General features: G+C 50.9%; 2 protein-coding genes across 3 annotated transcripts in view; both read left to right on the top strand.

Annotated features, from left to right (window-relative positions):
- Positions 1-14,518, top strand: part of Pdgfrb (platelet derived growth factor receptor beta) — a 37,415-nt gene extending 22,897 nt beyond the window's left edge. The window contains exons 10-23 of one of the 2 annotated variants that reach the window (XM_008849383.2): positions 220-431; positions 3,355-3,449; positions 4,184-4,316; positions 5,030-5,134; positions 5,433-5,543; positions 6,267-6,426; positions 7,399-7,559; positions 8,103-8,221; positions 8,399-8,521; positions 9,209-9,320; positions 9,894-9,993; positions 10,537-10,642; positions 11,334-11,566; positions 12,657-14,518. In XM_008849383.2, the coding sequence (XP_008847605.1) occupies positions 220-431; positions 3,355-3,449; positions 4,184-4,316; positions 5,030-5,134; positions 5,433-5,543; positions 6,267-6,426; positions 7,399-7,559; positions 8,103-8,221; positions 8,399-8,521; positions 9,209-9,320; positions 9,894-9,993; positions 10,537-10,642; positions 11,334-11,566; positions 12,657-12,840 (1,954 nt within the window). In that variant the 3' untranslated portion in view covers positions 12,841-14,518. The remainder of the gene's footprint in view (positions 1-219; positions 432-3,354; positions 3,450-4,183; positions 4,317-5,029; positions 5,135-5,432; positions 5,544-6,266; positions 6,427-7,398; positions 7,560-8,102; positions 8,222-8,398; positions 8,522-9,208; positions 9,321-9,893; positions 9,994-10,536; positions 10,643-11,333; positions 11,567-12,656) is intronic. The other variant, XM_029554228.1, reaches the window with a different exon arrangement.
- Positions 14,519-15,037: 519 nt separating this feature from the next.
- Positions 15,038-19,179, top strand: part of Csf1r (colony stimulating factor 1 receptor) — a 55,331-nt gene continuing 51,189 nt past the window's right edge. The window contains exon 1 of the mRNA XM_008849381.3: positions 15,038-15,383. The gene's annotated coding sequence lies outside the window, so the exon portion shown is untranslated. The remainder of the gene's footprint in view (positions 15,384-19,179) is intronic.

Below are 19,179 nucleotides of genomic sequence, written 5' to 3'. Positions count from 1 at the left end.
GTGGGGGTGGGGTGGGGGGTGTCAAATGCAGAGTGGAGTTTACCATTTAGTATTCTCATTTCTGGAGCAGGAGCGCCCTCTGCTGGTCAGTATAGACAACAACAGGCGGAATCAGCCATATTTCTGCCACCCTCAGTGATAGCCACCTGCTTTGGGTCTTGGTTTCCCCATCTGCAGAGGGAGGAGGCTGCAAGCTAATCCCCCTATCTCTCCTGGCAGGTGTCCACGAAAGCTGTCACTCCCACTCCTGGGGAACAGTTCGGAGGAGGAGAGCCAACTGGAGACTAATGTGACTTTCTGGGAAGAAGAACAGGTATACGAGGTGGTGAGCATGCTTCGCCTGCGCCACGTGGACCAACCACTGTCAGTACGCTGTATGCTGCAGAACTCGGAGGGCAAAGATGTGCAAGAGGTCACTGTGGTGCCACACTGTGAGTACCCTAGCCTTGGTTGGCCCTGATGACCTCTCACCCCCGTGCTTCAACCCTGCTGTACGTGGAACTGAGCCTGAGTACCCATAGGAAGTCAAGTCAACATGCTCATAGGCCCATAGGAGCAGTGCAGTACCAGGGGTGTGTGCATGTCTACGCACTCCTCCCTGCCTGCACCTGTGTATGCACACTTCATTATTCATCTATTTTCTTATTCAGTAAGTTGTTGTGGGGACCCAAACTCTCACTGGCATATAGAGGCCAATGGGCCATCCCTGCTTATCCTCTCAGTCCAGAGAGAGGAAGCTGACAAGCAAGTAGATCATCCAGCTCAGGATCACCACTTTGAGGGAAAAGCCTGAATGAAGAAGGGGCCCTATGCCACTCTGGGCTTGAAAGAAGTGCCCCAGAAAAAGGAAGTTTTATGTCAAACCCTGAAAGATGACTAGGTCTGTGAGGAACGGTGTTCCAGTCAGGAAAGGGCTTGTGCAGAAGGATAAAGGCAAAGTGGTTCTGAGAGGCTAAATAAAGACAACTTGCCTGGAGCACAGACTGTGTGGATTTGGAAGGGGGAGTAACAGGAAGGAAGTGGTAAGGGATGGGGCTATGGGTAGGCAGAAGTCAGAGTAAGCAGGGCATTGTACACACACACACACACACACACACACACACACACACGTAGGCAGGTCTGTAGGATTGTACATGCACGTGTCTGGTTATGTACTGTCCCCTGCCCCTGCCCTTGAAAGATGGATGAACTTTTTAAAATGCCCCTATTGGAACAGAAAGCTGGCTCAGCGGTTAAGGGTGCTTGCTGTTCTTCCAGGGGAGCCAAGTTCAGTTCCTAGCAGCTCACAACTGTCTGTAACTCCAGCTCCAAAGGTTCCTATGCTCTCTTCTGGCCTCTGCAGGCACTTGCACATATGTGGCAGTCACTCACATAAACATACGCACATATACTTAAGTAAAAATAATAAAAATAAATATGAAAGTGTAAAATGCCTGCTGGGACTAGTGGTGCATGCTTTTAATCCTAGTACTTGGGAGGTGGAGGCAGGCAGATCTCTGTGAATTCAAGACCAGCCTGGTCTACAGAGTGAGTTCCAGGCCAGCCAGGGCTACATAGTGAAACTCTGGCTCAAAAAAAAAAAACAAAAACCAATCAACCAAACAAACAAACAAACAAAATAACGGGTTGGAGAGATGGCTCAGTGGTTAAGAGCACTGGCCGCTCTTGTAGAGAACCCAGGTTTGCTTCCCAGCACCTACATGGCAGTGAACAACCATCTGTAACTCTAGTTCCAGGAGATCCGATGCCATCTACTGACCTCCACAGGCATTGTACAACACTGGTGCACTTACATACATGCAGACAATACACTCATACACATACAATAAAAATAATTTTTAAAAAGTTTTTTTATGTCTCTTTGAGACAGGTCTCCTTACAACCTCAGCTGGCCTGGAACTAGCTATGTAGACCAAGCTGGCCTTGAACTCACAAAGATCCTCCTACTTCTGCCTCTTGAGTTCTGGTATTAAAGGCATGTGTCACCATGCCTGGCTATAAAAATAATTTTATAAAAACAAAAATAAAATAAAACAGGGGCTGGAGAGATGGCTCAGCAGTTAAGAACACTGGTTGTTCTTGCAGAAGACCCGAGTTCGAATCCCAGCACCCACATGGCAGCTAACAACTGTCCGTAACTCCAGTCCCAGGGGATCTGACAGCCTATTCTGACCTCCACGGGCATTGCACTACATGCATGCACTTACTTACATGCAAGCAATACATGAATATGCATAAAAAATAAAACAAAATGCCCTTATCTTCCCCTCACTCCCACACATGCACACGTATCCTTGAGCATGTGGGCACAGCAGAAGTGTGACAGTCTGACCTACAGACCCACTCTGAGCAAAGGCAGAAGTAAAGCTCTTTTGTGACTCTTGAGGGGGGACTCCAAGTACCACTGCACAGGGAACTAGGAGAACCCTGATGGGTCCGTGGAGAGTGCAGGCTCCCTTCCCAGGACCGAGATATGTGGCTTCTGAGAAAAGGGACAAAGGAGTGGTGTCAGTCTGTGACCCTGGGGAGGAAAGGGGTGGGGTGAACCAAAGAAAGTTTCCCTGGGGAGCAGAGGCAAGCAGGAAGGAGAGCAGGGGAGGAAGAAAGGACTTCCCAGAGGGCAACAGGGGTGGCCAGTGGGGCAGGGCAGGGGGGCTGAGGGTTTGGTCAGGACTGGCTAAGGAAAGGGTGTGTAGTAGAGAGAGTGAAGCCTTGGGTTGAGGAGACTCCAAGCTCAGGGGACCCAGAGAGCCCTACATGTTCACCCCAGTGCCCAGGCACCAAGATGGGCCTTGGGATGGGGCTGGGAGAAACAGGCTCCATTCTGGGCTGCATGAGCTCTGAGTCAGTTCCTTCATGAGGCAGTCAGTCAGTACCTGGGGCAGTCACTCAGTACCTTAGCTATTTGGTCAGAAATGGCTCTTAGAGCTGTGACCCAACATGACCTGATGTGACATGTTTTAGAACATGACAGCCCAACAGGGTATGAGTCCAGAGGAGAAAAGGGCACAGCCTGGTCTTTAGGGTATGTGGTGCCATGAGAGGCACAGGAATGCTCAAGAATGAGAGGAGGATTTTCACAGCCCAGAGCTATGCAGAGGCCAACCTAAGCCTGGTGAGCCCTGAGGATAGGTGGAGGCTGGCAGTGATCTGAGCAGGGAGTTACTGAGAAGCCCTGGGTTCATAGGAAAGACTGGAGTGTGGGCCCAAGCAAGAGTGAAGCCTGCTGTCCAGGCAGTGGAAGCTTCTGTGCTGGGCAGGGCAAGTCCAAGGATCTGTGCTGCCTGTAGTGGGATGGGAAAGCAGCCACCCAGCTGCAGTTTGCTTATGCCCTGCTTTGGTCTCTGTTCTCAGCCCTACCCTTCAAGGTGGTAGTGATCTCTGCCATTTTGGCCTTGGTGGTCCTCACCATCATCTCCCTCATCATCCTCATTATGCTGTGGCAGAAGGTAAGCACCCTTGGCCCGGGGGTGCAGAGCAGTGTGTCTATATCTATGTGGTCTTCTCCTGGTCCCTACTCTTTTCTCCATCTGGGCCTGCAGCAAATGTCACTTTTGGGATGGACTGTCCTTTCCAGGATCCTTCCAGCTTTCACCCACAGCAATTGCCATGAGTCATGGGAATGCAATCTGACCCCATGAGTCTGAGGTTTCAGTGCTGTTCTGACATTTCACAATTCTGTAGCTCCAAAATTTCCAAGATCCCAGAATCAGGACCACAATACTCCAATCCTGTGACTCCAGTATCCTAAGATTTCCATATCCAAAGGTTATATCTTTTTGAGATTCCCACGGTGACAGACATGGCATAGGGAGGGGCCACCCACATCTGACACAGTGTCCTACCTTGCATCACTTTCTGGGACTGCCTGCTCCTCCCATCCAAGGAATACTGGGTCTGAGAGAAGCTGGTAAGGCAGTTCTAGTGAGTGAGGGCCACCCCATCAGCTACTCTCTAGAAGCTGAGTCCTGAGGGCTCCTCAGCCACCCTCCATCTGCTGGGGCCCCTTGGTGCCTGTTCCCTCTAAGCACATGAAGACTTTAGCTTTGTTGGTCACTTGCTATATGTCTCTGCCCTCTTTAGGCCTCAGGGTCTCCTGCCCTACTGCCATTTAAGGGGTCAGACAGGTAGGCTCAAAGTTGAAGATGCCCTCTGATCATCTGTTCCTGGTCTTGTCTTGCAGAAGCCACGATATGAGATCCGATGGAAAGTGATCGAGTCTGTGAGCTCTGATGGTCACGAGTACATCTACGTGGACCCTGTGCAGCTACCTTATGACCCCACATGGGAGCTTCCACGGGACCAGCTTGTGCTTGGTCAGTCCTAAGAGGCCTAGGTGGCAGAGGGAGGATTGAGGTCTGATTCCAGCCTGGCTGTGACTCCAGTCTGGTTGTGAGGCCTAGGGCTGGTGTTTTGCCTCCTCTGGCTTTCAGTGTCCCCTCTATAGATTGACAAAGTGACCCCAGGGTTTTCTAGGACTGAAACCCTGTGTTCCTGAGATTGTAATATAGGACCCTTCCAGGCCAAAGAGGAAGTACTGGGGATAGGCTGGAGAATCTGAAGGCGTGCAGAGAAGCTGTGCTTCCCTGGGGGGGTCTGAGGGGGTACAAAGAAGCTGTGCCTCCCTGGGGAGTCTGAGGGGGTATAGAATAGCTGTGCCTCCCTGGGGAGTCTGAGGGGGTATAGAGGTGCTGTGCCTCCCTGGGGAGTCTGAGGGGGTATAGAGGTGCTGTGCCTCCCTGGGGAGTCTGAGGGGGTATAGAGGTCCTGTGCCTCCCTGGGGAGTCTGAAGGAGTACAGAGGAGCTGTGCTTCCCTGGCAAGGCAGGAGGTCTTTCAGGGACTCCAGGTGAGGCAGGCAGCAGGCAGGATCCAGATAAAATGCCACAAGGGCAGGAAGGTTCCTAAGCAGAGCATAGAAAGGTGATTTGAGCACTGTGTGGGTTGACTGCCAATCTTGGGTGGGAAGGTGGGGTAGGGAGATATAGCTTCCTGGTGGTACAGGAACTGAGGGATTCTGTCTACCTCAGGACGCACTCTCGGTTCTGGGGCCTTCGGGCAAGTGGTGGAGGCCACGGCTCATGGTCTGAGCCATTCACAGGCCACTATGAAAGTGGCTGTCAAGATGCTGAAATGTGAGTCCTGGGAGCCAGCCCTACGCCCCTCACACCTGGGCCCACATTCTGCCTTGCCCTCCCCCACTTGACCTCTCCTTCAGGGGCCTGGTCCCAATGCATTATGCCGAAAGGGCTTCTCACTGTGGCCTCTTCAGATATTTCTTCCCTTCCTCCTCTCCTCCCACCTTTCTTCCCCAGTGAGGTCCTTACCTATCTTAGGACACTAGTCCTACAGCAGGGTGGGTGGGAGGAGCCAGAGTGGATTCTGCCTCTACTCCCTGGATGACTTGCCTAACCCAAGTCTCTCTCCCCTCAGCCACAGCCCGCAGCAGCGAGAAGCAAGCCCTCATGTCCGAGCTGAAAATCATGAGTCACCTCGGGCCCCACCTGAACGTGGTCAACTTGCTGGGGGCTTGCACCAAAGGAGGTACCTACCTTGCTATCTGCCACCTTTACATCAGCATCCCATAAGGGTGCAATTTCAGAAACTCAGAATCACAACACCTTCATGGCCAAAAGATTCCTCAAGGCCACTAGTCCTGGCAGTTTCCACATCCAAGTGTCTTCGGATGATTTTGTATTTTCACAATACATTTTGAAAACTGTAATAAGTACCAGCTCACAACACCGAGATGGTGGGCCCTACGGGTATGCTACCTAGGGGCTGATTTTGTTCATATCAGTGAAGAGAGTCACTCTGCCCAATTGTGTTCAAGGATTTGATTACAAGTTGGGCTACTAAGATATTAACAATAATTATAATAAAAGTTACTGCCATTTGCAGCTGCTTATTGTGAGATTTGGGATTTTCCTCGTATTGTGCAACCAATCTAAATACAGAAGTACATTGCGTACGTAGATCAGTTCATGCCTGCAGCAAACACTCATTTCAAAAGTTTTGTTTCTATTATTTACAAGTTCCCATTGGCTTTAAGTATGTTCAACTTAAATGTAACCGGTAAATTATGGTAACAGTTGCCTTTATCTGCCTTATGTAGACTGAGCTTCAAAATAAGCTTGAGTTTGAAAACAGCAGTAACACTAACGTCATTGGCTTGCCACATACTGAGCCCACAAAAGCATCATCTCAGGAATGTTCACACCAACCCAATACCTCCCAGAGACTGCTCCTGAACCTGTCTCTTTGCAGGACCCATCTACATCATCACAGAGTACTGCCGCTATGGTGACCTGGTGGACTACCTGCACCGCAACAAGCACACCTTCTTGCAGCGCCACTCTGACAAGCCCCGCCCACTCAGTGCTGAGCTGTACAGCAATGCGCTGCCAGTGGGGCTCTCCCTGCCCAGGTATGAGGGAGGCAGCACTCAATGAGGATGCCAAGCTCCCAGGAGCAGAAGATGAGGCTGTGGGTGTGGGGTAGTGGTCACTTCTGGAGTTAGGGTTGTGTACAAGTCAGTCTACCCTAGATCAGAGAGTGACAGTAACGATAGTGAGGGAGGAGGTCAGCTGTCACCTCTCAGCTACCCCAGCGAGCCAGGCTCTGTCCAAAGCTCTCTGCATCTGTGATCCCCTTGAACCCACATACCATCTTTGTGTCTTGGGTGTCTTGGTCTCCTGTCTCAGGGTCATCAGGGGCAGAGGCAGTGGTGAGCTGAGAGCCAGGCTCCCAACATGCAATGAGGCACTACAAAGCTGGGCTCCACACCGCACTTCCCTGTTCCCTCCACATGCCAGCCTTGCCAGTGCCCTGCAGGCAGCCCAACCCCTGCTTCCAATGGTTTCTAAAAGAACGTTTCTTGGTTCTTTTGCTGATTACAAGAGCAAAGACAAGAGTAACTTTAGAAAAGTGTACACAAGGACATGAAAATGCATCTCTGTCCTCCCCAACATTGTGACCCACTTGCTTCCACATGTGTGTTTAGTTCCAAACTTCATGGGGAGCTGAGGCTGTAGCACAGGGGTCAAGGGGAGGCCTTGCTGCCACTCTGGGCTGTGCGACACCTCACCCTCCTGGTGTGGCTAGGTAGTGCTAGACAGGCCAGAAAGAAGCCTATGTGCACACCCTTGTATGACCCTTGTCCTGGGCTCTGTAATCACTTCTGGGTGTGAACTCTGAGGACACACACACACTGGGTCTTATGTTATTCTGGCAGCCCCAGTGCCCTGCTCAGGGTCACACAGGTGACTTGAAAGGATAGGTGAGTGACTGAAGAAATCCACAGGTGACAAGGCCCCATGGGGCCCAGGCTGAGCAAGTGGTAAGAGGAGAAGGGAAGAGAAGTCAGTGACTTTTCCTGTTTCAATCTTCTTACCTGCAGCCACTTGTCCCTGACTGGGGAGAGTGATGGTGGTTACATGGACATGAGCAAGGATGAGTCTGTGGACTATGTGCCTATGCTGGACATGAAAGGAGACATAAAATACGCAGACATCGAGTCCTCCAACTACATGGCCCCTTATGATAACTATGTCCCATCTGGTAGGTAGACACATGTTGCACCTGCACAGGCTCACATGGGTGCAGTGATGCGTTCAAAGCCTTTCACGTGCCCAATCTTGTAGCAACTCTGGGAGGAAGTTGTCCTTGTGCACATTTCATTAATGTAGAAACTGAGGCTATGCCTGCTCAGAGCTGTTCTGCAGTGGAGCCTTAATCTGGGTCTTGCTGATGGACTCAGAGGCATGAACATAGCCAGCAGGAAAGGGAGAGCTGGGCAAAGGTGGCTTCCTAGGGCTTAGAAGATATATTTGCTCTGAGGTGGCCCTGGGCTAGTCTCGTCCTGAGAAGCAGGCAGGCAAGGCTTAGCCAGTGGCCCCAGGGCTGAGGCCAAAGGTTTTTCTTGCTAGTGAAAAAAATAAGAGAGGTTTACATTAGACACTAAGAACTCATTCTTCTTTAAGGGGACACCTAGAGAATCAGTAGCCACTTGTCTTGGCTATTCAGCCCCCACAAGCCTAAAGACAGGGGTCTTCTAGGCCATGAGGGCACACAAAGTAGCCCATAACCTTCTGTGCTCTCCAGCCCCTGAGAGAACCTATCGGTCCACCCTGATCAACGAGTCACCAGTGCTTAGCTACACAGACCTCGTGGGCTTCAGCTACCAGGTGGCCAATGGCATGGAGTTCTTGGCCTCTAAGAATGTATGTGGGGTCCTGGCGGGATAAGGCAGGGTTTAGGGGAGAGGGGCCATTCAACCAGACTCCTCCCATGGCCCTATGGGGCAGCTCCCTCCCATCTGGTGGTCAGGGTAAAGCCCTATTCCAGAGAGTCTTCCCATAATTGCCCCTCAGTCTCAGCTCTCCTTTCCCCTATCCTAGTGTGTTCACCGAGACCTGGCGGCCAGGAATGTGCTCATCTGTGAGGGCAAGCTGGTCAAGATCTGTGACTTTGGCCTGGCTCGAGACATCATGCGTGACTCGAACTACATCTCCAAAGGCAGCGTGAGTACCCTTATCACCTGCAGGTTGTCCCTGTGTGCCTCTGGCCCTGGGAACAGGTTCCCACTGATTTGTGTGGCCAGAGCTCACAGATCAGCGCAGGGTCCCTGGTGGCCTGTCCTGCCAGCAGAGATATTGGTACTGCCCAGCTATGAATGGGGACAGAATAAGGAGCTAGCTAGCTGTGTGCACAGTGGGGAAGGACAGAGAGGCTCAGGCCTGTTTGTCACAGCAGCAGCTGAGGGACCAGCTGCAGTGGGCCTGTGGTAGGCAAGAAGTGAGTACAGGACAGACCTGTTATAGGAGATGTCAGGTGGGAGGAGAAAGGAGCCCAGATGATATGGTAAGTCAGGTAAGTCTTGAAGCTTAGTAGTAGAGGGGCTGCATACTGCAGAGACCAAAGACAAGGCTCTAAGCATGTCTGTCTGACTCCCTACCTCCTGCACAACACGCCCTGGGACTTTCTCCGGGGACACGGGTTGCCATGTCTGTAGCTAGTGAGATGGGAAACAGCCTCCCAGTATTCTGGCCAGGAATGGGACAGTCACAGAGCTGTGCTTAGAGCCTAGGAGTGGAGTGAGATGGATTTGGCATGGGAGTTGCTGAGTCTTCTCCTGCCCAGGTGTGGTGGGGCTGGGAACCTGACCCCCAGGCCCCTCTGTGCACTCAGTGGTTGTCCTGCCCCCACAGACCTTCCTGCCTCTGAAGTGGATGGCCCCTGAGAGCATCTTCAACAGCCTCTACACCACCCTGAGTGACGTGTGGTCCTTTGGGATCCTACTCTGGGAGATCTTCACACTGGGTATACCATTTCTTCCCTGCCCAAGCTGTGCATTAGGACATTTACTCTCTTGCTCTCACCTCTTGATCTCTCCTTGGACTGGAGGCAGGGAATGGGTGTAAGAACAGGAACAGAGGTTTAGGGGCGAGTCCCAGCTCTGCCACTTTATTTCCACTGTATGGCTTTGGCGCGTCTAGGTCTCTGTCTCCCCATCCAAGCATCGAGGGGTTTAGACAGTGATATTGAAGAGCATTCTTGAAGCCAGGTGGGGTGGTACACATCCATAAGCCTAGCACTCAGGAGGCAGGGAGATCAAAAGTTTGAGGCCAGCCTGGGCTACATAGAGACCTCCATCTCAGAAAACCAAATTAACCAACCAACCAAACAAACGAACAAAACCCCAGATCCTGTTTGCCTCTGGTATTCTCTGCTTCTCTATTTCCATCTCTGTGTGGAGTCCATTTTCCAATACCAAGAGCATTGCATCCTCCCCTCTCCCAGGACTAGTGTGCCTCTCCCTGCCTGAGAGAGGAGGACACCCTGCCGCTTTCCACACCCCTGAGCTCATGTGTCCATGTCTCTACCCCCTGACAGGTGGTACTCCTTACCCAGAGCTGCCCATGAACGAGCAGTTCTACAATGCCATCAAGCGGGGCTACCGCATGGCCCAGCCTGCCCATGCCTCTGACGAGATGTGAGTGGAACCTCATGCATTTGGGAGGATTTCATGGATGCAGACTATGGGCATGCAACTATAGCTCAGAGACCTAGGCAAGTCCTGCTAGAATAGGATCCAGGCATTCAAATGGTGCCATCAGGAAGTTCTTGTCCCAGCCCAAGTCTCTACTTTCTCTGTGCTGGGCTCATTTTCAAGCCTTCCCTGCTCACATGCTTAATAGCAGTGCCAGCCTGACATCTTGCTGCTTGCATTGTTCCTACAAAAGACCCAGAGCCGACCTTCAAGAGCTCATTTGTGGTCATATGCCCCTAGAGCTAAGCCACTGAGCTAAGGGGATGAAAACCCCTGCTGGCCAAACCTGAGTCACATGTTCACCATGGTGCATTGTACTCCACAGAACCACATGGATGAGGGAAGTTGGGAAGGCTTCCCAGTGAGAGGCAGTAATGGGGAGGACAAGGCCCCGGGGTGCTCAGTGTCTTTCCCTTCACCTTGAGCTCCACGCCACTGCCCTGCCCCTGAGACAGAGACCTTGACCTCTCTCTGCCTCTCCCCAAGCTATGAGATCATGCAGAAGTGCTGGGAAGAGAAGTTTGAGATTCGGCCCCCCTTCTCCCAGCTGGTGCTACTTCTGGAGAGGCTGCTGAGCGAGGGTTACAAAAAGGTATGTGGAGGTGAGGCGAGTGGGACAGCGTTCTTGTCCAAAGCCTGGCTCTGTGTGATGCCGCTGGTGTTCAGGAGGAAATACTCTTCACCTCACTCTGGACTTCAGTGTCTCTGCTGGGACTGGGCCAGAGTTTTGGGTTTATTTTAGTAGAACCAAGATATGGAGGCTGATTGACTGTGAGTGACCCAAGGAGGTGGGTTTACAGCCTGTCTGTCAGACCTGTGCACTATGACAACAGGCTCCTTCAGAAGCGTGAACAACCCCAGGGCCTCTCACACCAACCACTTAGATCCTGCCCCAGGCTTGTGCAAAGCCAATGGAGCCCCTCTGTCCTGAGCTCCTCTTCTCCGTCCTTCCCATGTGGGGTGGTCTTGGGGAGAACAAACAGGGTGGAGTTATTACATAGCAAGGGACACTGACCTCCACCCCAACAGGAGGCTACAACAGGATAAGAGCCCAAACCTATGCACTTTGAAGTTGGGGAAGAGTTAGGGTCATGGTGCTGGCTAGCTACCTTGCCCTTGTCCAGGGGACCCTGAATTGTCTTGGGAGTGCTCAACTGGAGGGCAGCTCAGCAGTGCAGAATTGGGTGGAACCCCTTCCTTTCTGAGCACTGACTGGGTTAGTGGATCCTAAGGCATTTCCCATCTCATACCCATCTTCTCCTTCACTCTGTCCTGCGGAGCAGAAGTACCAGCAAGTAGATGAGGAGTTTCTGAGGAGTGACCACCCAGCCATCCTACGCTCCCAAGCCAGATTACCTGGATTCCATGGCCTTCGATCCCCTCTGGACACCAGCTCTGTTCTCTACACTGCTGTGCAGCCCAATGAGGGTGACAACGACTACATCATCCCCTTGCCTGACCCCAAGCCAGACACTGCTGAGGAGGGCCCCCTGGAGAGTTCCCCTAGCCTGGCCAGGTAGCCACCCAGACCTGAGGCCCTAGGCACTCTTGTGCACAGTGCGTGTGTTCCCATTGATGTGTGCCAGGCTTGCCCCATCATTGTCAATTATCCAGATCTTGCCAGTGGATAACAGAGGCAGGAGCTCATTCAGCCCTTGAAGCCTTGGGTGGGAATCGCAGACTGGAAAGAAGCAAGATGTTTGGGGACCTATTTGCAAGGTAGCTCTTCCTCTTAAGAGTGTCCCCACAGGCCCCATTCTAGGCCCTGCACTAGTTCCAAGGACAAGAAGAAAATGTTGACATCTCTAGCTTTGATACCATGCCCAGAGGGCCGCAGGGAGTCTGGTTGTAGGAGACACAGGTGCTCTAAGTTTAGTTTAGAACTCAGGCCTGGGAAGAGCAGATGGCTTCTCCTGGTAGACTGCATTATGGGGCGAGCCCTAAAGGAGACCCATTGCTGCCTGGTCTGATGTTTAGCTAGAGAGGGGGCTCCCCTGAGGCCAACCCACCCCCAAATTGAGTTCTAGCTCATGGAGAAGTATCAGGAGCTACAGTTTGGGTTCTAGCTCCAGTCTGTCACTATGAGATGTGGGTAGGCCTTACCTCGGTGAGCCTGTTTCCCTATAAGAACTAGTAGTGCACACAGGCCTTAGCAGGCCCTGAAGGCCCCCTTTGTTCTGACTCTTGATGAGGTCAACATTCCAAGGTTGGGGGTAGACTGTACAGAATTCAACTCAAGAATTCAAACAGCTTGACTCCACTTTGTGACCTCAGACAAGCTGCTCCACCGCACCTCTGAACTCATTTTCTTTTCTGTAAAGTGAAAACAGTAAAAGGGCTTCTCCTAGGGCAGGAATGGGCTAACATCTCCTGGATGGAGACTATGCGGTTTGGGGTGAGCCAGCTGGACCTGTTCTGAAGTCCCAGCCCCTGTACTCACCTGCTGTATGTGGTGGAGTGATGGTATAAGCTTTCTGGGCTATGCATCCCTTGTGGTGCAAGCCTTTTAGAGTGTAAACTCAGATATGGAGAAACTCTTGCATAACGCTGTTATTATTCTCCTGGGGTTTCCCCAATTCTTTACTCTCTTGCTTTCCTTCCTCTAGCTCCACCTTGAATGAAGTCAACACTTCCTCAACCATCTCCTGTGACAGCCCCCTGGACCCCCAAGAAGAGTCAGAGCAGGATTCCCAGCCGGAGCCCCAAACAGAGCCTGAGGCAGAGCTGGAGCAGCCACAAGATTCTAAATGCCCTGGATCTCTGGCTGAAGCAGAGGACAGCTTCCTGTAGGGGCTGGCCCTACCCTGCCCTGCCTGAAGCTCCCATCTGCCTCCTAGCATCCAACCCTCCTGGCCTGGCTTCCCAGCAGCCATGCTGTCACCAGCTGTCACTTCGAAGGTTCCTGCCCCCTATAGGCAGCACCCCGAGTCTACAGGGCCGGCTTAGCTTAGGAGGCAAGAACACAGCAGGGACTAAGCCTCTGCCTTGGGGAGGCATTGGGACTCTGAGCTGGGCCTCCCCAGGAGACACAGTTTCCCCGAATGTGAGAGAAGTTGGGTTTGATTACCCACAGTCTAGGCTCCCCCTAGCTGCCAGACAGGTACAGAACCTGGAGTTCCTGGAGAGAGTCTTGAGATCTAAAAAGGTATGTTCACGTCTTTCTGTGCAGCCAGCTGCCCCCTCAATTCTATCCCTCCGCTTTGATCTTCCTGAGAACTGGGCAAGGACTTGGTACCCCCGGCTACTCGCCGAGCTGTGGCAGGCCTTGGACAGTCATTTCATTCAGAACCCACCTCTCCTGGTGCCAGTCTCTGCTTTCCCAGGCCCGAGCTGGTCTGGGGCCAGTTATGCTTAATGAATGCTGTCAGTGCTGAGGGCTGAGCTGAGTACAAGATACTCTGGCCTGTAGCCCCTGCCCAGAGCACCTGGGGCACACCCACCCCCATCAGTCCTGGGACTTTTCCCTCATCATTCTCAGTTGATCGGTCCACCAGAGTCTGCTGGCCCATAGCACATCTGTGATATGCTTAGTGCCAGCGTTAGGTGAGCACCAACAGGAGGCCCTGACTCTGCCCTGGGTCTCGGAGGATGCCCTTGTCGTTTCTGGGCCCAATTTTTTCCCTCTTTGAAAAAGGAGCAAGTTGGACTCATTAACTCTGAATACACCACTATTTTAGAATCATCCAGGGTTTTGCACACCTGTCCAGATGAAGCAAGAGCAAGTCCCTAAGCCACTTTTCTTGGAGTCAGCTGGGATCTGGGGGGATTCCAGACATACACTATATTCCTGAGCATTCAGGAACTGAGCCCCCAAGAGCCGCTGCCCAGACCTTGACTTGGAGTGACAGCCAGTGTCCTGGAAAGCCCCCACAGCTGCCGCAGGGGACACAGAAAGACCAAGACCTCTTTCACACCATAATGAACTCTGGAGCCAGCTTGAGCAAGAGGGGCAGAGAGGAGAAGATAGGTCATTTCAGGCCACCAGGAATGTGACAGACACAATGAACTATGAGGACATGTGTGTTCCACGTAGGACATAAGAGAAGGTGCTGGGGTCAGGGGGTGCCGTCTCAACCACCAGCTGCTCCAGCCCGAGGCAGCACCACATAGGAGTTTGGTTTTTTGTCACTGCCTGGGTCTAGCAATGATACCTCTCTGTCCCCAAACTGGTGGACACTGGAGGTGCGCAGGGAGTAAGGATTGCAACAGAGACCACCAGGAGGGATGGGCTGGAACCCCAGAATAAGGGAAGTGAAGCCTCCTGCTCAGAGCCTTGGAGCCAGGTGGATTAGCTTCTCACAACGGTACCAAAGATGTAATCACCTAGGTTTACAAGTATTTTTAGGCCTCACAGTAACTCACATTTATACATCAGAAGTGCTATTTTGTATGCTGTTAAGTTTTCCTATCTGTGTAATTTTTTTTAAGGGAAAGATTTTAATATTAAACTTGGTGCTTCTCACTGAAAGACTCTTTGATCTCTTAGGTTTGGGTCCCTGTGTCCAGAACTGCAGACAGAGTTTATCCCAGACAGGTCCCCTCAACTCTGACCCTCACAGTCTTCATTTTTTTTTTAAAGTCTGGGTGTGATGGCACACACCCTTAGTCCCAGCACTTGGGAGGCAGAGGCAGGCGGATCTCTGTGAGTTCAAGGCCAGCTTGGTCTACATAGTGAGTTCCAGGCCCGCTGGGGCTACAGGGAGACCCTGTCTCAAGAAGACCTCCCCCCATCTATCTATCTGTCTGTCTGTCTATCATCTATCTATCTATCATCTATCTAATCTATCTATCTATCATCTATCTATTATTAATTTTATTTTAATTTTTATGTGTATGAGTGTATTGCCTATATGTGTATAAGTGTAACCATGTCATGCAGTGCCCATGGAGGTCAGGAGAAAGAGTTGTATCCCCTGGAACTGGAGTTACAGATGGTTGTTAGGGGTGCTGGGAATGAACTCAGGTCCTCTGCAAGAGCACTCAGTCAGTGCTCTTAACTGCTGAGCCATCTCTCCAGCCCCACATTCTTCATTTTTAAAGAGTTTCATTTTCTCTCATCCTTGGGACACGTGACCACCAACAAGGCTTGATTTCCCAGGTGTGGAGTAAGGCTTTCCAGGCTGGGGCATCCAGCAGGAGAGTGTGGGCTGGCAGAACTGTTTTAGCTACCACTCCCTCCGCCCGCCCCGGGCTGCCCCACCATGTGCTCTGGCTTGGCCACTAAGCTGGGTCACTCTCCCTGCCCACAGCCAGACTGAAGCCGAGGGTGGCCTGTGAGAGGTACTCACCAGAGCCTGAATCCTATGTCCTGGAAAGTCATCGCTGGGACCCAGGTAGGAGCAGGGCAGAGCAAGGGTGCCAGAGAGCAGGAAGGAGAGAGGGTGGGGAGAGAGGGAAGAGAGATGGAGGACAGCATGCTAGGGTAAGGCCAGGGGAGGGGAGTGACCCTGCTACGGCTGAAGGGTGTACACCCACGTGGCTGCAGCAGCCCAGATGTTGTGAGGCTGTTATGAAGTAGGCATCCTGGCCTCTGCTGGGTCCTGGCTGTAGGTTCCCCTGCTGAGCCCAGACCCACGGGACACTAGCAACAGCACAGGATGAAGGGCAATAGAGTCACCGAGCAGAGAGTGAGAATACCAAGCTCAGCTGGGCCTTCCAGGTCCTCCTGGAAGGCTTCTTGGCGAGGTCACTTGAGATGGACACAGGGTTCACCCTGAGGCCTGTCACAGCCTCACTGTGTTCTGGGCCTTTCCTTGCTCTGTCTGAGGGAAGAGCATCTTTGTTTGGATGTGCGGGCCACTTCATTTTAGAGTTGCAGACCTCCCTGGACCATCTCCAGGAGTCTGTGGCTGTGGCTGTGAATGGGGAGAGGAGTGGTGTTGTGGGGCAGCTCTGACTCACAGGCTGGCTGCTACTCAGGGGTAGCTGAGACATGCCAGGGAAAACCCGACCAACTACAGGGCCTAGCCACATTCTGCCTACCCATCCTCCCAAGAGTTCTGGCTTTAGAGGCTATCCGGAGCCTGTGACACCCTTCTCTCCTGATTGTGACAGTGGCATGGAATGGGGGCAACACCCCATCCACCCTGCAAAGAACGAAACTCACATTGCAGACAGGATTATCCTTGACTGGGGTTTTCTTTGTCTTAGTCTTAGGAATCAGGAGTCTGCATTCCCCATCTCATTCTGGGCCTTACAGACTTTAGGTGGATGACATCCCCTCAGACATGTTTTGTCGTGGTGGATGAAACTGTGAAAGTCACAGAGATGAAGCATGATCACCTGATCATGATCACAGAGCCCTGACCACCACTTATCCAACAATTGCTATGCCAAGATTAGCTGACTGTAGCACACAGTTTGCCTTTTCACCCCCGCATCAGTCCTGGGAACCTGAACTTAGTACAGATGAGACAGAAGAGCTCCAAGTGACTTTTACAACATCATTAGTCAATGTGCCAGACTGAAAAGGAGCTGTGGCCTGACTGCCTCATGCATCAGCTCATGGGGCTAAGGAGCCAGACCTCTGGGAGCTGGGGATCTGATTCCTGCCCCTGGACTCCAGGCCTTTCTGGTGCTGTGCGTCCCCAAGAGAATGAATACAAAGTGCTGGGTGGAAGGGGAGAGCTAAGTGAATCTCAGTGTCACCAATAGCCAGTGGGGAACACTGCTGAACACAGTTTGAGGAGTGCCCATCAAGTTCCAGGGGCCTCTACTCAGGAGATGGTATTGTTTTAAAATTTTTTTCTTTGAGAATTTCATATAATGTATTTTGATCATATTCACTCCTAGTTCCTCCTTTTAACTCCTCCCAGATCCACCCCCACTTCTCTACTCTTTCCCATTCATGTTCTCTCTTTTTTTGATTTAATAACCCATGGACTCCAATTTGTCCTGTCCATATACTTCTGGTTATGAGGCCATCCACTGGAGTGTGATCAACCTATCAGGAATCCTTTAAGAAAACTGACTCTCCCTCCCTCAGAAGCTTTCAGCTGTCCATAGTTCCTCAGTTAAGGGTGGAGGCTCATGAACCCTTCCCACTGCATGCTGGAATTTTGACTGGCCTGATCTTGTGCAGGTCTTGTGCAGACAACCACAGCTGCTGTGAGTTCATGGGTGTAGCAATCCTGTCATATCTCCTCAGCCTCTGACTCTTACAACCTTCCAGTCCCTTTCTTCCACAATGGTCCCTGAGCCTTGGGGAGGGGTGTGATAGAGATGTCCCATCTGTGACTGAGCACTCCATGGTCACTTATTCTCTGCACTTTGACCAGTTGTGAGTTTCTGCATTAACCACCATCGCAGCACAAACTTCTCTAATGTGATCTGAGAGCGCCACTAATCTATAGGCAGAGATACAAATTTAGAGGGCAATCGTGACTTACATTATAGAAAAGAATTTCAGAAGTCAGAGTGAAACACAATCAGAGTTAATTGATTAGGAGAAAGGACAGACATACTTTGAGCAGAGTGAAGTGAGGGCATCGGAACACACCAAAGTGCTTTATCAATAGCACACAGGGGGTTCAGGCTCTTAGAGTTACATTCTAAAATATTTTTGATGATTTATTTATTTTTACTTTATGTATATGAGTGTTTTGCCTGCATGTATGTATATGTACTATGTGCAAGCAATGCTCTCAGAGGCTAAAAGAGGGTGTTGAATTCCCCGGAACTGGAATTAGAGACATCTTTTGAGCCACCATGTGGGTACTGAGAACGAAATTCAGGTCCTCTACAAGAGCTAGTGCTCTTAACTGTTGAGCCATCTCTCCAGTCCCTCTTAGAGTTGCATTTAAAGGAAGCAACCTATAACTAAGGCCAAGGGAGAAAAACAAAAATGTGCTAGCCTATTCACTTTTGAAAAATACAGGTGGTTTTTATGGTTTTTTTGAGACAGTGTCTCACTCTACAGCCCTGGCTGGCCTGAAACTTACTATGTAGACCATGCTGTCCTTGAACTCACAAAGAGCTGCCTGCTTCTGTCTCCTGAGTGCTGAGGTTAAAGATCTGTACCATCATGCCCAGCTGAAGCTTGTTTGCTTGTTTGTTTGTTTCTTTGTTTGTTTCGAGGTTAACTTCCTCAGACTCATGCATGAGGAAGAGATGGGGCTAAGACAAAAACACAGTACAGTATGAAAAAAATTAAAGTCATTTTGCTCTACATGAGTCACACCAAGACATTAAGGCATATGTTTTTATCCCAAGCATGCTTCACTAGCTGTGCTAATAATCTTGTTTGTGGTATTTCTAGGAAGGGCGTATAATTCTTTGCATGGTTTCTGTGTAAGGCAGTTTCTAGTCAACTATGTGGAAACCTCTGACTCCATCAGCAAGAGGCTGAAGTCGGCCAGGTGTGGGGGAGAGGGGTTCTTTCTTTCCCTGTGTCCTCAGCTCTTCTTATCTTTCCATCCCACCTCATTAAAGTTTGGTAAAGATTTAAAAAGTAGTTTGGGGGTAGGTTTGGTCTTTCCAGGCCCCTGTAGGTTCCTGTCTCTCAGCCTCTGCACACAGGCAGGCCCAGGGAACATGGGTGAGCTGGAATTTTCCTTCCAGACAAATGAGCCACTTGGACCATACAGTTCTTCCACCACCCCACTCTCACCAAGGGATGCTTGTTCCTGGAAAAAAGAGGGAGACTGCAGAAGGCTGCTGCTGCTGAGGCCCATGTGCCCTAAGGGGGGTGGGGATCCCAGCCCTCATCAACATCTCTTCTCTGGATTAGGGCCCTGTCCCTAGAAAGTCCTTTTTTATCTGAGTTTATTGTCTGGGTTTACAATAATCAATTGATTTTATAAAAGTGTTTAAGTAACATATACTGGGGACTAGAGAGATGGCTCAGCAGTTAAGAGTGCTGGCTGCTCTTGTAGAGGACTTGGGTTCAGTTCCTAGCACCCACATGGTAGCTTACAACTCTTTCTAACTCCAGTTCCAAGGCATCCAACACCTTCTTCTTGCCTCTATGGACGTTACAAACATGTGGTGCACTTACATACATGCAGACAAACACTCATACACATAAAGTATTTAAAAAGAAAATAAGTATTTAGCTATAGTAAAACAAAATAAGAAGAACAAAAGACAGAAAATATTTCTGGGCATGGTGGCATAATCCAAGCAATTGAG

This window comes from Nannospalax galili, unplaced genomic scaffold (assembly GCF_000622305.1).
Source record: "Nannospalax galili isolate Female #2095 unplaced genomic scaffold, S.galili_v1.0 scaffold704, whole genome shotgun sequence".
Lineage (NCBI taxonomy): Eukaryota > Metazoa > Chordata > Mammalia > Rodentia > Spalacidae > Nannospalax > Nannospalax galili.
The sequence above is the reverse complement of the archived record's forward strand: the minus strand, read 5'-3'. Positions and strand labels throughout refer to the sequence as shown.